General features: G+C 45.7%; 1 protein-coding gene and 1 non-coding gene across 2 annotated transcripts in view; both read right to left on the bottom strand.

The window, feature by feature from the left end:
- The window catches only part of AGO4 (argonaute RISC component 4), a 49,550-nt gene extending 47,727 nt beyond the window's left edge, over positions 1 to 1,823 (bottom strand). Inside the window, exon 1 of the mRNA XM_039474312.2 lies at positions 1,415 to 1,823. Coding sequence (XP_039330246.1) covers positions 1,415 to 1,433 — 19 coding nt within the window. The 5' untranslated portion in view covers positions 1,434 to 1,823. The remainder of the gene's footprint in view (positions 1 to 1,414) is intronic.
- Positions 1,824 to 14,912: 13,089 nt separating this feature from the next.
- On the bottom strand, positions 14,913 to 15,059 carry LOC120366290 (U4 spliceosomal RNA). The gene has a single exon (XR_012512639.1). It is a non-coding gene; the product is annotated as a U4 spliceosomal RNA (small nuclear RNA).
- Between the last annotated feature and the right edge of the window lie 999 nt (positions 15,060 to 16,058).

Below are 16,058 nucleotides of genomic sequence, written 5' to 3'. Positions count from 1 at the left end.
CTCGTACAGTCTCATTTCACTCTCTCAACAATCTTACAGAACATAATTATTATTACCCTCCATTTATAGATGAGAAAATGAAAGTTCAAAGAAATTAAGTAATTTGCCCAGGGTCATATAACTATTACATTACTAGATTGAATTTGAACAGAAGTCTGTTACATTCCTAAAGACCTGATCACGTCTTTAGCCATGGGACATACCTGAAGTTAACTTAGCATAATACACTGAAGTTTATCAAGTAATATTAATGTGACAAGTCAATTTATTCTTAAAAGGCATATGAAATTTGATTAGGAAGGCCTTTAAATAATACTTTAAGAAGCAAATTAGAGTGGGGTTTAATAACTCAGCTATGCAAACAAGTGCTAAGTCAACATACCTGCCAACTTTCTAAACTCAAATGGCAACCTAAATTTTCTACGCACTAAAAAGATGAAACACTCTACGACTAAGTCCATTATGTAGGTAAGGTTTGAATATTAAAGTTAATTCCACCATAGCCCCTAAACCCTGCCCTACTTAGCCAAGGCATTAGAAACCTGTTGGGCTTTGAGGTGGAAGCACCAGGCCTCAATACTCAGGGCACTTGTTACAGCCTGGAATGGTTCCCCTGATTTGGATAGAGTGAGAGAAATAACCAGAGGCCATCCATATCCACAACAAATTGCAGTTTCCAAAGCACTTTCTCCTTCATTCGATCCTCACAACCACTCACAACCCAATTAGAAGAGAACGCAGGGTATTGAAGCCTGTGCTGGAGCAGACTGACAGTCAACTCCTCTGTCACTCAAAGGCTGGCCTGGACCACTCTGGGACTAACACACAGACTGAGTGACAGATAGAGGCACAGGACCATGTACTTCGGGACATCAGGGCCTTTCAGAAAGGGTGGGCATTTTGTCCCTTGGCCTTCAGAGATCATGAGAGGGGTTCGGGTGAAGTTCTTCTTCCTCTTCTGAAGGCTCTGGACGGTCGGCCAGTGCAAAGAAAAATAGGGGTGCGGCCCCAAACCAGGACTATCAGCTGGTGGTGGGGCCCTTCCTGCTCTGGGCCAGGTCTCTGCACGCACTGGGCAGCAGATTGCCCCTTCTGAGGCCCAAACTACCCTCTCGCCGCGACCCCGGGCACAAACCATCTCCCCGCGGTGGGGCCAAGTCTGGCCTCCGCCTAGCGGCAGGGGTCACCTTCCCGAACCTCCCCGCCAGACCTCAGGATCCACCCCTGCTCCGGGCTGGGGCGCGGTCACCACCACCCAAGGCCCGGGTCAGCTCCCACCGCCTCGCGCCACAGGGCTCGGGTCCCCTTCCCCGAGGCCTGGCGGCCCGAAACCTGGAAGGGCGACCGGGCAGCGAAAGCCCCGGCCACCGGCCCCGGGCCCCGGGTCCCACCCCGACCCGAACTCGCTTCTCACCGGGTCCCAGCGCCTCCATGGCGGCGGCGGGGGCCGCCTCGCCCCGGTCCCCGGCGCCTCCCGCTCCGGGCCCCGCCGCCGCCGCCGCCGCCGCCGCCGCAGCCGCCGCCGCCGCGTAACGCTTGATCTCCGGAATATTGGCGCTGGGGTGGCACCGCGGAGACGCGGGCGCTGGGCAGGGGGCGGCGGCGGTGTCCGGCCCCGGGAACAGGGACCCGGCTCCCGCGGCTCTTCCGGCCTCAGCGACAACAAAAACAATCCCCGCCGCCGCCGCCACCACCGCCACCAACGGGAGCGGGAGCGGGAGCCAGCGCGCGCCCCCGCCGGGAGTGCGCAGGCCTGGGGTCCCGGCGGGCAGAGGGGGCGTGCGCGGCCCCGGGCGCGGGGATCCACCAAGCCCGGCGTGGGGCCAGACAGGTCGGCTGGACGGGCGCGCACCCGGAGGGGGCAGTCCCCGGTGAACGTGTCGGGCACGCGCCCGCTGTCCTGCTCTGCCCCGTCCGCCCAAGGAGGCAGTCAGGTGGCTAACGGCTCTGGGGGGCTACGTGCCATCCCCCCAGGGCATCTGGCAAAAGATCTGGATTCCAGTCTCGCCGACCCAGATTCAGTTTTCCACTTCTGTGGGTGGAAAATGTACTGAAATTCACAGGAGCCACCTCTCCTCCCTCCTCCCACCCCAGATCGCTTCTGTCATCCTGTCTTTTGGGGTCACCTTAGACGCAGCAGTCCTTCTTCATCCCTTCAGCCAGTACCACACACCCAACTTCGTCCCTCTTCGTGCAGCCGGAAGGCACCACGGGAATGGACCCTGATAAATGATGCATTCCCTCCCTGGTCCCATGACAAGCGCCTCAGGTCAGCAAATCACCAGTCACTTTAGAAGAGAAGGGTCTTGGCAGGGCATGGTGGCTCACACCTGTAATCCCAGCACTTTGGGAAGCCGAGGTGGGTGGATCACCTGAGGTCAGGAGTTTGAGACCAGCCTGGCCAACATGGTGAAACCCTGTCTTTACGAAAAATACAAAAAATTAGCCGGGGTGTTGGCGGGCGCCTGTAATCCCAGCTACTTGGGAGGCTAAGGCAGGAGAATTGCTTGAATCCAGGAGGCGGAGGTTGCAGTGAGCCGAGATCATGCCATTGCATTCCAACCTAGGGGACTGACTGAGACTCTCTCTCAAGGAAAAAAAAAAAAAGATCTTGCTCTCTTGGATGCCTTCCCCTTAGCAGTCAAGAGCCAAGGGAGCAGCACCACCTCCAAGGTAGCATGGTCAGCCCAGCAGGCCCAGCATCTTTAGGGTTTTCAGTAAGAACTTTGAGTGGGAGAACATTGAACAACAGGCCAAGAAGCAGTTTCTAGTCAGCAGAATGAAGGAGCCCCTTGTCCACCAGTTGAAAAGGTACAATGAGTGTGTATGTGTTGTATTCCTTTGCTAGGGCATAACATAACAAAGTATCTCAGACTAGGTGGCTTAAACAACAGAAATCTATTTTCTCACGGTTCTGAAGGACATGGTGTAGGCAGGGTTGATTCCTTCTGAGGCCTGTCTCCGGCACTTGTAGATGGTGGCCTTCTCCCAGTAAGTTCACATGGTCTTCCGTTTGTGCGTATCTGTGTCCAAATTTCCTCTTCTTGTAAGGATAGCAGTTGTATTAGAGTAGGGCTCACTCTAATGACCTCGTTTTAACTTAATTACTTCTTTAGAGACTCTGTTTCCATCTACAGTCACATCCTGGGATACTAGAGTTAGGACTTCAATATACAAGTAATTGAGGCTGGGGACAATTTAGGCCTCTTGCATGTGTGGTGGGATATTCATTTGAGCACCTGCCATGTGCAATCATAGAGCCAGGTAGTTTTTGTATGTATTCATAAAAAATATTAGCATCACACCCTAGCCACACATTGTGTTATGGGCTTCTCATGTCGCTCAATCTTTACAACCACCGGTAAGGTAGATATTGTTAAGAAAGGGATTTGTACAGATGATAACACCGAAGCTCAGAGAGTTAACTAAGTCGGGCTTTGCATTGCATGATGCTGCAGTGAAGCATGGGAAAATTGGAGTTCTAAAGCTTGCGTTTCAGTCCTGACTGATTCTCTCCCTGATTGGCTATGGAACTGGGACTTTTAATCTAGTGCCTAAATTCTAGTCTACTGATACCATACTCTATATTCTTTTCACAGCATCATATTACCTCTCTGTTAAATCAGATGTTAACTGGAAATAGTAATAGGGGACAGAAAGTTCAAAAGGGAGAAAGTATTTACTAAGTGATCGGCGTGCTGTACAGCTAAGAAGAAAGAAAAACCAACTAGAGGTCAAGTTTTTCACTTCATGCTAAGTTCCTCCTATAGTTTAAACAATGCTGGTGTCTCACATAGCCTGGTTTGTGGCTGACTTTCCCAACCCTACTTCCTAACAAAATTTCTCCATATTCTATTTGCTACCCTGAGCAGAGACTACAGTTTGTTCCCTGAACTGAAAATCGTTTTACCACTAGCTTCAGAAACTGGAGTATGAAATTTATTTACCCCATAGTTCCAGTTGGGATCGAAGCCTCACTCCATCAACAGTGATTATTGATCACTCTGATCATCCACCTTCTCATTTCAAAGCTTACTCCCACTCAGAAACCAACCGTCCCTTTTCCAAAAACTCTTCCTGCCGAACTCTCCCAAACCACATTTCTGTAGTCAATAAACTCCCCTACACCTCAGCCTGCTCAGCAAGCCCTCCCTCCACTTCCTGCTGTGGCTGAGAAGCCATGACCCAGAATGCCACTTCCCCTGCAACTCTCTCTGCTGCTCATTCTCCCATACCCCACATACCTCCAGGACAGGGTAAGCCATGAGTGAAGAATTGACAATATATTTGCCCCCATCATACAAAACCTTGAATCCTTATTCTCATTTTAAAACCATTTGCCATTTGGCCACACCACCACAGAGCCTCCCTTGGGGGTGTAATTAACTCAGCTCCTGGTCTTATGTTTCACTCCAGGCCTGGCTCCCAAAATAGTGAAAATCCTTGAGAGCAGGGCTCATGCCTTATTCAGGTATTCAGGTTTGTTCTCTATTGCCTACCAACCTACCAGGTACCAAATGCCTATTTGTGGACCTTTATGGAATGAATAAATAAGTGAATGTATAAACTGTGGAAGCTAAAAATGGTCCAGTGGAGGGGCTAAGGCAAAAAAAAAAAAAAAAAGTCAAAAAACAAAAAAAACAAAAAAACAACTCTGGGTGAGATGCCAGCTTCTCTAGAGCACAGATTTTCAAATCAGACAGTCCTGGGTGCAAATCCTAGTTCCTCAATGCACGAGCTCTGAATGATTCGGGTATGTCCCGTCACCTACTGCTTAAGAATGTCTTGAGGAGGAAGTTAAATTATATATTCACTTGCTCCTATATGTCTGGCACAGAGATAGTTATTAGTTCTCCTTTCTTCCCACTGTTCCCCCTGCAAAAAGTCACAATGTGATGTCTCTCTTCTTCCATGCTGCTGTCATGCTGTTCTTTGAGAGACACTGAGCTCAAGATCTCAGTCGAGTCAAGAGAGGAGAGCAGCCTGTAGTCCCAGCACTTTAGGAGGCCAAGATGGGCAGATGACCTGAGGTCAGGAATTCAAGACCTGCCTGGCCAACATGGCAAAAACCTTGTCTCTACTGAAAATACAAAAAATAGCTGGGTATGGTTGCGGGCACCTGTAGTCTCAGCTACTTGGGAGGCTGATGCAGGAAAATCGCTTGAACCCAGAAAATGGAGGTTGCAGTGAGCGGAGATCGTGCCACTGCACTCCAGGCTGGGTGACAGAGCAAGACTCTGTCTCAAAAAAAAGAGGAGAGCAGAGCTCTCAAGAACTGAGCATGTTTACATGTCTTGTGCCTGAGCCACCTGAAGACAGAGCCTTGGCTCACCCCTCTGGAGGTGAGAACCAGTCACAAAGAACGTGCTTGATCAAGTGTGTAAGTGAAACTGAACTTCCTGAATATATCAATGTTCCCCTGAAGCTAGCTGTGCCAAGGGGAGACTTACTGGTAGATGCTATGCCAGAAGGCAGGGTTCCAGTCACCAGTGCTGTATGGGGCACTCTGGGCCACTGGTCTCTGTCAGTACTTTCTCTCCCCAGCCTTTCCTTACCTTAGCTTTCCTCAGTCTGGAGCTTAGGAGTTGTGGAGGAGCTTCTTTGGTTTATCAGTTGGGCCAGGGGCTCTACTTCTTCTTTAGGTGGGGAACCCCTTATTCAATTAAAAACCTTCAATGTAAACTAAAGTGGAGCCACTCTGGTGGAGATGGGCAGAGACTTCATTGAACACTACTGAACTAGACCAGTGCGCCACGAGCCACCAACTGGCATCTGAATAGAATTTCACCCCACCTGCCCCTATTCCATTGGCAGCTTTGCGCTGTTGCATTTTTAAGAGATGGGGTCTCACCATGTTGCCCAGGCTGGTCTCAAACTCCTGGGCCCAAGTGATCCTCTTGCCTTGGACTCCTAAAGTGCTGGGATTACAGGCATGAGCCACCTCACCTGGCCTTCATTGCTTTTTGTGGCTGAATAATATTTCACTATATGGATATGCCACATTTTATTTATCCATTCATCAGTTGGTTGACATTTGGGTTGTTTCCACTGTTTGGCTATAATAATACTGCTATGAACATTCATGTACAAGTTTTTATAGGGACATACATTTTCAGTTCTTTTGGATATAATCCTGGAGGTAAAATTCCTGGGTCATATGGTAACTCTGTATTTAACTTTTGACAAACTGCCAAACTGTTTTTCCTCAGAAGCTGTATCATTTTACATTTCTACCAGCAATGTATGAGGGTTCTACTATTTCATATTCTTGCCAACACTTAATTTTATTTATTTATTTACTTTGAGACAGAGTCTCCCTCTATTTCCCAGGCTGGAGTGCAATGGTGCAATCATGGCTCACTGTAGCCTCAACCTCCCTGGCTCAAGCAATCCTCCCACCTCAAACTCCCAAGTAGTTGGGACTACAGGCCTACACCACCACACTCAGCTAATTTTTGTATTTTTTGCAGAGAGTAGAGATAGAGTCTTACTATGTTGCCCAGGTTGGCATTGGCCTCCCAAAGTACTGATTATGGGACTAACCACTGCACCTTGCCTACACTTATTTTTAGATTAAAAAAATTGTTAGCCATATTTCTGGGTATAAGGTGATATCACATTGTGGTTTGTATTTTCCTAAGTACTAATGATGTTGAACATGGCTTATGTACTTATTGGTCATTTGTATTTCTTCTCTGGAGAAATGTCTATTCAAATCCTCTGTCCTTTTAAAAATTGGATACTTTATCTCTTTTGTTATTGAGCTGCAGGAGTCCTTATCAGATGATTTGCAAAACTCATTCTGTTTAGATATTTCACTTTCCTCTTTTTGTTTCTAATGTTCCTTCCTGCACATTGAACTATTTCACATTTTTTGTTCTTTGAAGTACAAACATTTCTAATTTAGATGAAATCTAGTTTATTTTTTCTTTGATTGCTTGTGCCTTTTTGTTATCTAAGAAACCTAATTCGTGGTCATGAAGATTTATTCCTATGGTGTCTTCTAACAGTTTTATTAGTTTTAGCTCTTACATTTGGGTCTCTGGCCCGTTTTGAGTTAATAGCATGAGGTAGCAGTTCAAATTCATTCTTTTGTATGTGAATACCAAGTTGTCCAAGCACATTTGTTGAAAAGACTATTCTTTCCCCTAATGAATGGTCTGGCACCCTTGTTGAAAATCAGTTTTGGCACCCTTGTTGAAAATCAGTTGACTACTGGGTGTGGTGGCTCCTGCCTGTAATCCCAACACTTTGGGAGACCAAGGCGGGCAGATCACCTAAGTTGGGAGTTCGAGACCAGCCTGGTCAACATGGTGAAACCCCATCTCTACTAAAAATACAAAATTAGCTGGGCATGGTGATGGACACCTGTAATCCCAGCTACTTGGGAAGCTGAGGCAGGAGAATTGGTTGAGCCCGGCAGGCAGAGGTTGCAGTGAGCCGAGATCATGCCACTGCACTCCAGCCTGGGTAACAAAGTGAGACTTCATCTCCAAAAAAATTTTTTTAATTAAAAAAGAAAAAAAGAAAATCAATTGACTATACATGTAAGGGTTTATTTCCAGACTCCCAATTCTATCCCGTCAATCTTATGTCTATCCTTATGCCAGTATCACATTGCCTTAATTACTGTAACTTTGTAGTAAATTTTGAAATCAGGAAGTGCAAGTCATCCAACTTTGTTCTTCTTTTTCAAGATTGTTTTGGCTATTCTGGGTCCCTTGTATTTCCATATGCATTTTAGGATATGCTTGTCCATTACTGCAAAAAAGGCAGTTGGAGCTTTTGTGTGTGTGTGTGTGTGTGCGCGTGTGTGTGCGCGCGCGCATGTGTGTGTGTGTGTGTTTGGCGACAGTCTCACTCTGTGGCCCAGTCTGGAGTACAATGGAGCAATCTCATGATCTCAGCTCACCACAACCTCCATCTCCTGGATTTGCTTCAGCCTCTGGAGTAGCTGGGATGACAGGTGCGTGCCACTATGCCTGGCTAATATTTTGTATTTTTAGTAGAGACAGTGTTTCACCATGTTGGCCAGGCTGGTCTCAAACTCCTGACCTCAGATGATCCACCTGCCTTGACCTCCCAAAGTGCTAGGATTATAGGCGTGAGCCACCGTACCTGGTCTTTTTATTGGAATTTTAGTACGAATTATATTTAATCTGTAAATCAATTTGGGGAGTATTACCATCTTAACAATATTAAGTACTCCAATGCATGAACGCAGGATATATCTCCATTTATTTAAGTATTCTTTAACTTCTTTCAACAATGTTTTATAATTTTCAGTGTTTAAAAAAAAAGCCATTGTTTTGTTGGATTTATTCCTAAGTATTTTTCTTTTTGATGCTATTATAAATGGAATTCTTTTCTTAATTTCATTTTAGAATTGTTCATCTCTAGTGTTTAGAAATATTATACAATTTTTTTTTAAATTATCATTTTTTTTTTTTATAGAGACAGAGTTTCACCATGTTGGTCAGGCTGGTCTCGAACTCCTGACCTTAGGTGATCCACCTGCCTTGGCTTCCCAAAGTGCTGAGATTACAGGTGTGAGCACAGCACAACTGATTTTTTATATTAAACTTGTAATCGCAACCTTACTGAACTCATTTATTACGTCTAACATGACCCTCTCTGGTAGTCTACTGGTTAGGATTTGGTGCAATCACTTAGTATCTGTAACAGATTTTTTTTAATGTGAATTCTTTAGGGTTTTCTATATATAAGATCATATCAGCCAGGTGCAATGGTTCATGCCTATAATCCCAGCACTTTGGGAGGCCAAGGCAAGCAGATTGCTTGAGCCCAGGAACTCAAGACCAGCCTAGACAATATGGTGAAACCCTGTCTCTCCTAAAACCACAAAATATTAGCCAGGTATGGGAGTGCATGCCTGTAGTCCCAGCTGCTTGGGAGGCTGAGGCAGGAGAATCACATGAGCCCAGGAAGTTGAGGCTGAAGTGTGCCAAGGTGATGCCACTGCATACCAGCCTGGGCGAAAGGAGTGAAACTGTCTTAAAAAAATTACAATGGCAAAGACTTGGAACCAACCCAAATGCCCATCAATTATAGAGTGGATAAAGAAAATGTGGCACATATACACTATGGAATACTATACAGCCATGAAAAAAAAATGAGTTCATGTCCTTTACAGGAACATGGATGAAGCTGGAAACCATCATTCTCAGCAAACTAACACAGGAACAGAAAACCAAACACCACATGTTCTCATTCATAAGTGGGAGTTGAACAATGAGAACACATGGACATAGGGAGGGGAACATCACACACTGGGGACTGTCAGGGGGTGGGGGGTAAGGGGAGGGATAGCATTAGGACAAATACCTAATGCATGCAGGGCTTAAAACCTAGATGATAGGTTGATGATACAGCAAACCACCATGGCACATATATACCCATGTAACAAACCTACACATTCTTCACGTTTCCCAGAACTTAAAGTATAAAAAAAATCATGCCAACTGCAAATAGAGATCGTTTCACTTCTTCCTTTTCAAAATACATACTTAAAAATTATTTTTTTGCCGGGCACGGTGGCTCAAGCCTGTAATCCCAGCACTTTGGGAGGCCGAGGCGGGTGGATCACGAGGTCAAGAGATCGAGACCATCCTGGTCAACAGGGTGAAACCCCGTCTCTACTAAAAATACAAAAAATTAGCTGGGCGTGGTGGCACGTGCCTGTAATCCCAGCTACTCAGGAGGCTGAGGCAGGAGAATTGCCTGAACCCAGGAGGCGGAGGTTGCGGTGAGCCGAGATTGCGCCATTGCACTCCAGCCTGGGCAACAAGAGCGAAACTCCGTCTCAAAAAAAAAAAAAAAAAAAAAAAAAAAAAAAAAAAAATTATTTTTTCTTGCTTAATTACCCTCTAGTACAAGGTTGAATAGAAACGCCTCTTTTGTATTTCATAGGCAGCTTTCTGCATATTTATAGTCTAAAGACCAGCAATACAGAGGCTTGGCAACTTTTTTTTTAGACAGAGTCTAAAAAAGTCCATATCTAATCTCACCATCTTTGTCAATGGGATGGCACAGCTGGCAAGGAGAGCAATGCCTCAGACATTGACAAACAATCGATGACTATGTTTGCTTTTACTTTCGGCCTTTATTTCTACTACACTTTTTAAACATGTCAATTGATTTTCTTCCTCTTCTTTAAGATGAAGTAAAGAGAATGAATTATGAAATGAGATAAACTGCATTCAAATTCCTATTTATGTAATTCTCCGATTTCAATGTTATAGGCCATGTTATTTTAAGTTGTCTCCTCCCCTCTCTGAACCTCAGCTTCCTCAATTGTAAAATGGAGATGACAGCAGTCGTTTCATAGGCTTATTGGAAGAATCAAAGAGATAATGAATAGAAAACATCTAACTCTCACAGAGTGCCTGAGACTTTGAAAAGGCTCAAAAAGTGCCCAATCCCACGGCCGGGCACAGTGGCTCATGCCTGTAATTCCAGCACTTTGGGAGGCTGAGGCGGGCAGATCACAAGGTCAGGACTTCAAGACCATCCTGACCAACATGGTGAAATGCCGTCTCTACTAAAAATACAAACATTAGCCAGGCTTGGTGGGATGAGCCTGTAATCGCAACTACTCGGATGGCTGAGGCAGGAGAATCACTTGTGAGCCGAGATTGTGCCACTGCACTCTAGCCTGGGTGACAAAGCCAGACTCTTGTCTAAAAAAAAATAAGAAAGTGCTCAATCTCTTTCACTTCTTCCCTAGTGCTGAACAAGCCTCCTTTATCTGCAGGTTGGGGAAAATGACTAGTGTTTGTTTATTTGAGACGGAGTCTTGCTTTGTCGCCCAGCCTGTAGTGCAATGGCGTGATCTCAACTCACTACAACCTCCACCTCCTGGGTTCAAGTGATTCTCCTGCCTCAGTCCCCCGGGTAGCTGGGATTACAGGTACCTGCCACCACGCCCAGCTAATTTTTGTATTTTTAACAGAGGAGGGGTTTCACCATGTTAGTCAGGCTGGTCTCGAACTCCTGACCTTGTGATCCACCCCCCTTGGCCTCCCAAAGTGCTAGGATTACAGGTGTGAGCCACCATGCCCAGCTCCATTATTTTTTGAGACAGAGTCTCACTGTGTCACCCAGGCTGAACTGCAGTGGTGTGATCATAGCTCATGTAGCCTTGACCACCCTGGACTCAGGTCATCCTCCTACTTCATCTTCCTAAGTAGCTGGCACTACAGGCATGCACCACCATGCCCAGCTAATTTTTGTTTGGGCACAAGTGATCCTCCTGCCTAGGTCTCCCCAAAGTGCTGGGATTACAGGTATGAGCCACTGCACCCAGGTATAATTTTAAAAAGACCTTTCTAATACCCAGAGTGATCCAAAGAAGGCAGGGGTCTTGGGAAGTAGTGAACTCCAAGTTCAGGGGGTGTTCAAGCATGATGTTTCAGGATTTGAGATTACATTTGGAGTGACTGAGATGATGAAAAGGTAAAGTCAGATGACTTTTGTGGTTCCATAGAATCTATTAAGTTGCGTGAAGGTATTTATTGACTAATGTGTTATTCTTTTTCCCCAGCGACTATTTACTGAGTATCTACCATGTGTCAGACCTCATGCTAAGTAACGGGAATCCAAGAGTGAGCAAGAGAAGCACGGTTCTTGTCCTCTGGGAGTTCACAGTCTTGAAATGAGACTAACAATAAAAGGAAACCAAACCAAAACAAAGGAATAAGACCACTACAAAATGTGATGAGCATTGTGGCAGCAATAAATTAGATGAGAGAGTTTACCTAGGGGAGGCAATTTTAGAAAGAGTAGAAAGGGAGTACCTTTCTGACATAAGGAGGCTATATCACTAATCTGAGCTGAGCACTTCTGGTGGTTTTAAGACACGGCCACAAATTATTTGATATTTCACCCATCAGGAGGTAGGGTATATGTCCTCTCTCCTTTTATACGGATGGGCTTATGACCATTTTGACCAATGGAGAATTGATGCTATGTGATGTCCAAAGCTAGGTGATAAAAGGCCATCTAGTGCTTTATCTTGCTCGATAGAGCCAGCACTCTGTCGGGGAACCCTGAGATGTTGTGTAAGAGTCTGACTACCCTAAGGACCACCATGCTGGAGAGGCCATGTGTAGGTGGTCCACTCAACTGTCCCAGCTGAGCCCAGCTTCCCAGCTCTTCCTGCTTAAGGTGCCAGATAAGTGAATAAAAAAGCCTCCTGATGACTTCAGCCACCACCCAGTTGAGTGACCCTCATCTACTTGAGTCTTGCTAGCTGAAGCCCTAAATATTCCAGAACAGAGACAAACTATTTCAACTGTTCTTTTACTGAATTTCTGACTCCCAGAATCCATGAGCATAATCAAATGGTCGCTCCTTTGTGCCACTAAGCTTTGGGAGTCATTTGATACCTAGCAATAGATAACTGTAACAGCAAACAAAACACTTTATTTTTCTTTCCTTTCCCAAGCCTGGATCTCCCTCCTGCAAGTATAAATGAGTGAAAACAGGACTTAAAGGTGTAAAGAGAAGGAGGGAAAGGAAGGCAGTGAGCAAGCAGAGCAACAGGAGATGGAAAGGGTAACAAAAAAGTTGAGGAAGAGGGTGAGGAAGAAGATGAGGAGAAGAAATACGAGTCCCCATGATACCAAAGCAATGAGACAGATAGGATCCAGGGAAAAACCAGACAATATGGATCCTGAAGCAGATCAGAAATGTTGTTAGAGGTGGAGGAAGACGAGGCAGAGACCAAGCGCGGTGGCTCACACCTGTTATCCCAGCACTTTGGGAGCCGAGGTGGGTGGATCACTTGAGGTCAGGAGTTTGAGACCAGCCTGGCCAACATGGTGAAACCTTGTCTCTACTAAAAATATAAAAATTAGCTCGGTATCGTGGAATGTGCCTGTAGTCCCAGCTACCTGGATGACTGAGGAGGAAGAATCACTTGAGCCTGGGAGTCTGAAGTTGCAGTGAGTCATGATCACACCACTGCACTCTGGCCTGGGCAACAGAGGGAGACCCAGTCTTAAAAAAAGGAGGTGGTGGGGAGGGCAGGTGTGGTGGCTCACACCTGTAATTCCAGCAGTTTGGGAGGCTGAGGATCATTTAAGGTCAGGAGTTTGGGACCAGCCTGGCTAACATGGTGAAACCTATCTCTACTAAAAATATAAAAATTAGCTGGGCATGGTGGACCCCTGTAATCCCAGCTACTTGGGTGGCTGAGGCAGGAGGAGAATTGCTTCAACCCGGGAGACAGAGGCTGCAGTGAGCTGAGATGGTATCACTGCATTCCAACCTGGGTGACAGAGCAAAACTCCATTTCAAAAAAAAAAAAAAAGGCAGGATGCGGTGGCTAAAGCCTGTAATCCCAGCACTTTAGGAGGCTGAGGTGGGAAAACCACCTGAGGTCAGGAGTTTGAGACCAGTCTGGCCAACACAGTGAAACCCTGACTCTACTAAAATACAAAAATTAGCCAAGTGTGGTGGCACGTGCCTGCATACCCAGCTACTGGGGAGACTGAGGCAGGAGAATTGCTTCAGCCTGGGAGGTGAAGGTAGCAGTGAGCTGAAAGAGTGCCACTGCACTCCAGCCTGGGTGACAGAGCAAGACTCCACCTCAAAAAAAAAAAAAAGAAATTAGTTGGGCCTGGTGGCGCATACCTATAGTGTCAGCCACGAAGCTGAGGCAGAAGGATCACTTGATCACAGGAGATTGAGGCTGCAATGAGCTATGATTGTGCCACTGCACTCCAGCCTGGGATACTGTTTCAAAATAAATAAGTAAATAAATAGACCAGGTACGGTGGCTCATATAGGGTCCAGCCCTATAGGGTTCTGTGAGCTCCTCCCTGTTGGTGTGGAGATGAGAAACTGTAGAAATAAGACACAGACACAGAGATAGAGAAAAGAGAGTTTGGGCTCGGGGGTCCACTGCCAACCAAAGTGCGGAGACCTGCAGTGGCACTGAGTGCCTGGACACTCTGACTTCCATTGAATACAAAGCAGTGGGCAGGGAAGATAGGGTCGGGTAAATCACGTGTTTGGAGATAGGGGCCCAGGACTTTCAAGTAGCTGAGAGGAGGAGAAAACCTAATGCGTCAGCACTCTTTGCATATTTGTCAGAAATGTCAAGGACATTTATGATTATGAATTCTTATCTTCTGAGAAAAAGAGAAACCAGGTACAGAAGCAGAGCATGAGAGTGAACATGGAACGTGACCACTGAAGCACAGCATCACATAGAGACAGTTAAGCCCCCGGATATCTGCGAGCCTCCCTGGCATCAGGCCTTGCCACAAGAGCTTGGAGAAGCGGAGTTTTCTTCTGACTTTCCCAGGAAGGAGAGGTCTTGGTTATTTTGGACATCTCCTTCTCTAGCTGGCTAAACAGCGGGCACTTTCACAGCACTGGCACTGCTGCACAGCCGAGGTGCCCTCCAGCAGCCCTTATGCGGGTGTGACAGAGGGCTTAGAGTATCTTGCCTTAGGATCACTTTGTTCACAATGTTACCTCAATTCCATGCTTCATAACCTGATAGTCATTAGTAAAATTAAAGGTTATATTGACGTTATATCTTTATGATTATAAGTGAGTAACTATAAGATTCTATATGGTTATATAAAGGAATAACTATGTGTCTACATTTCTAATTCTTTTCTAAATTGATATTTATACAGGAACAGGCTGAGGCTTCAGACCCTCGCCATGGCACCTGCGGGGTTTCCCCCCGACAGGCTCACGCCTGTAATCCCAGTAGTTTGGGAGGCTGAGGTGGGTAGATCACTTGAAGCCAGGAATTCAAGACCAGGCTGGCCAACATGGTAAAACCTCGTCTCTACTAAAATTACAAAGGTTAGCCAGGTGTGGTTGTGCATTCCGGTAATCCCAGGTACTTGGGAGGCTGATGCAGGAGAATCACATGAACCTGGGAGGCAGAAGTTGCAGTGAGCTTAGATCATGCCACTGCACTCCAACAGAGTGAGACTCTGTCTCAAGTTTTCAATTAGCAATAATCGCGCCTCGGCTAAACCTCATTGGCTATGATACTGCCACTGCACAAAGCTGACTCTGTCTCAAGAAAAAAAAAAGTAAATAAAAAATAAGCAAATAGACTGGGCACAGTGGCTCATGTCTGTATTCCGAGCACTTTGGGAGGCTCGAGGCAGACAGATCACAAGGTCAGGAGATCAAGATCATTCTGGCTAACATGGTAAAACCCCATCTGTACTGAAAATACACAAATTTAGCCAAGTGTGGTGGCATGTGTCTGTAGTCCCAGCTACTCGGGAGGCTGAGGCAGGAGAATCACTTGAACCTGGGAGGCAGAAGTTGCAATGAGCTGAGATCATGGCACTGCACTCCAGCCTGGGCAACAGAGCAAGACTCTGTCTCAAAATAAATAAATAAATAAATAAATAAACAAACAAAATAAAATAAAAAGTGTCTACCAGAAACCAAAAGCAAACATTATGCTTGTAGTGGAGGGAATGCCCACACTGTGTGTCCCACAAAGGCAATAATTCAGGGTTAAATAAGTATCTAAATGTTATATACAGATGTATTCTATTAAATATTTTACATTAAATACAGATGCATCCTGCTAAGTTGCACATGTTACTGTAATATGCACAAGCTATCCTACCCATGCAAGAACAAGATACAAGGGATAACTGAGAAAGTATTTGGGCAGCCCCTTAGCCTCCACGAAACTCACCTCATATGAACTGTTAACAATTGGTCACCTGACCAGGACATGCGTATGGGACCAAGAATATCTCTTCCATGATGTCTTGCCATCTGCTGAATGAGGCATCTCTAAGTAAACAGCTTGGTTAGATAATACATGCATGCTTCTCATAAATGAGGGTCAATCCTCCAGATTATGTTATAATAAAAATGGCAAACCACAAACCTCCCTAAAATAAAGAACAAGAAACACATGTCAATTTTTCATGTCTACTAGTCAACATTATATTGACAAAGGAAAAATAAGAGATATAAATATTTTCAAAAATAGATAATACAGATATTTGAAGATTAAAGATGCTACCGGCCGGGCGCGG

The sequence above is a fragment of the Saimiri boliviensis genome, chromosome 11 (assembly GCF_048565385.1).
Source record: "Saimiri boliviensis isolate mSaiBol1 chromosome 11, mSaiBol1.pri, whole genome shotgun sequence".
NCBI classification, from domain to species: Eukaryota; Metazoa; Chordata; class Mammalia; order Primates; family Cebidae; genus Saimiri; species Saimiri boliviensis.
This window is presented reverse-complemented; position numbering and strand designations above follow the sequence as displayed.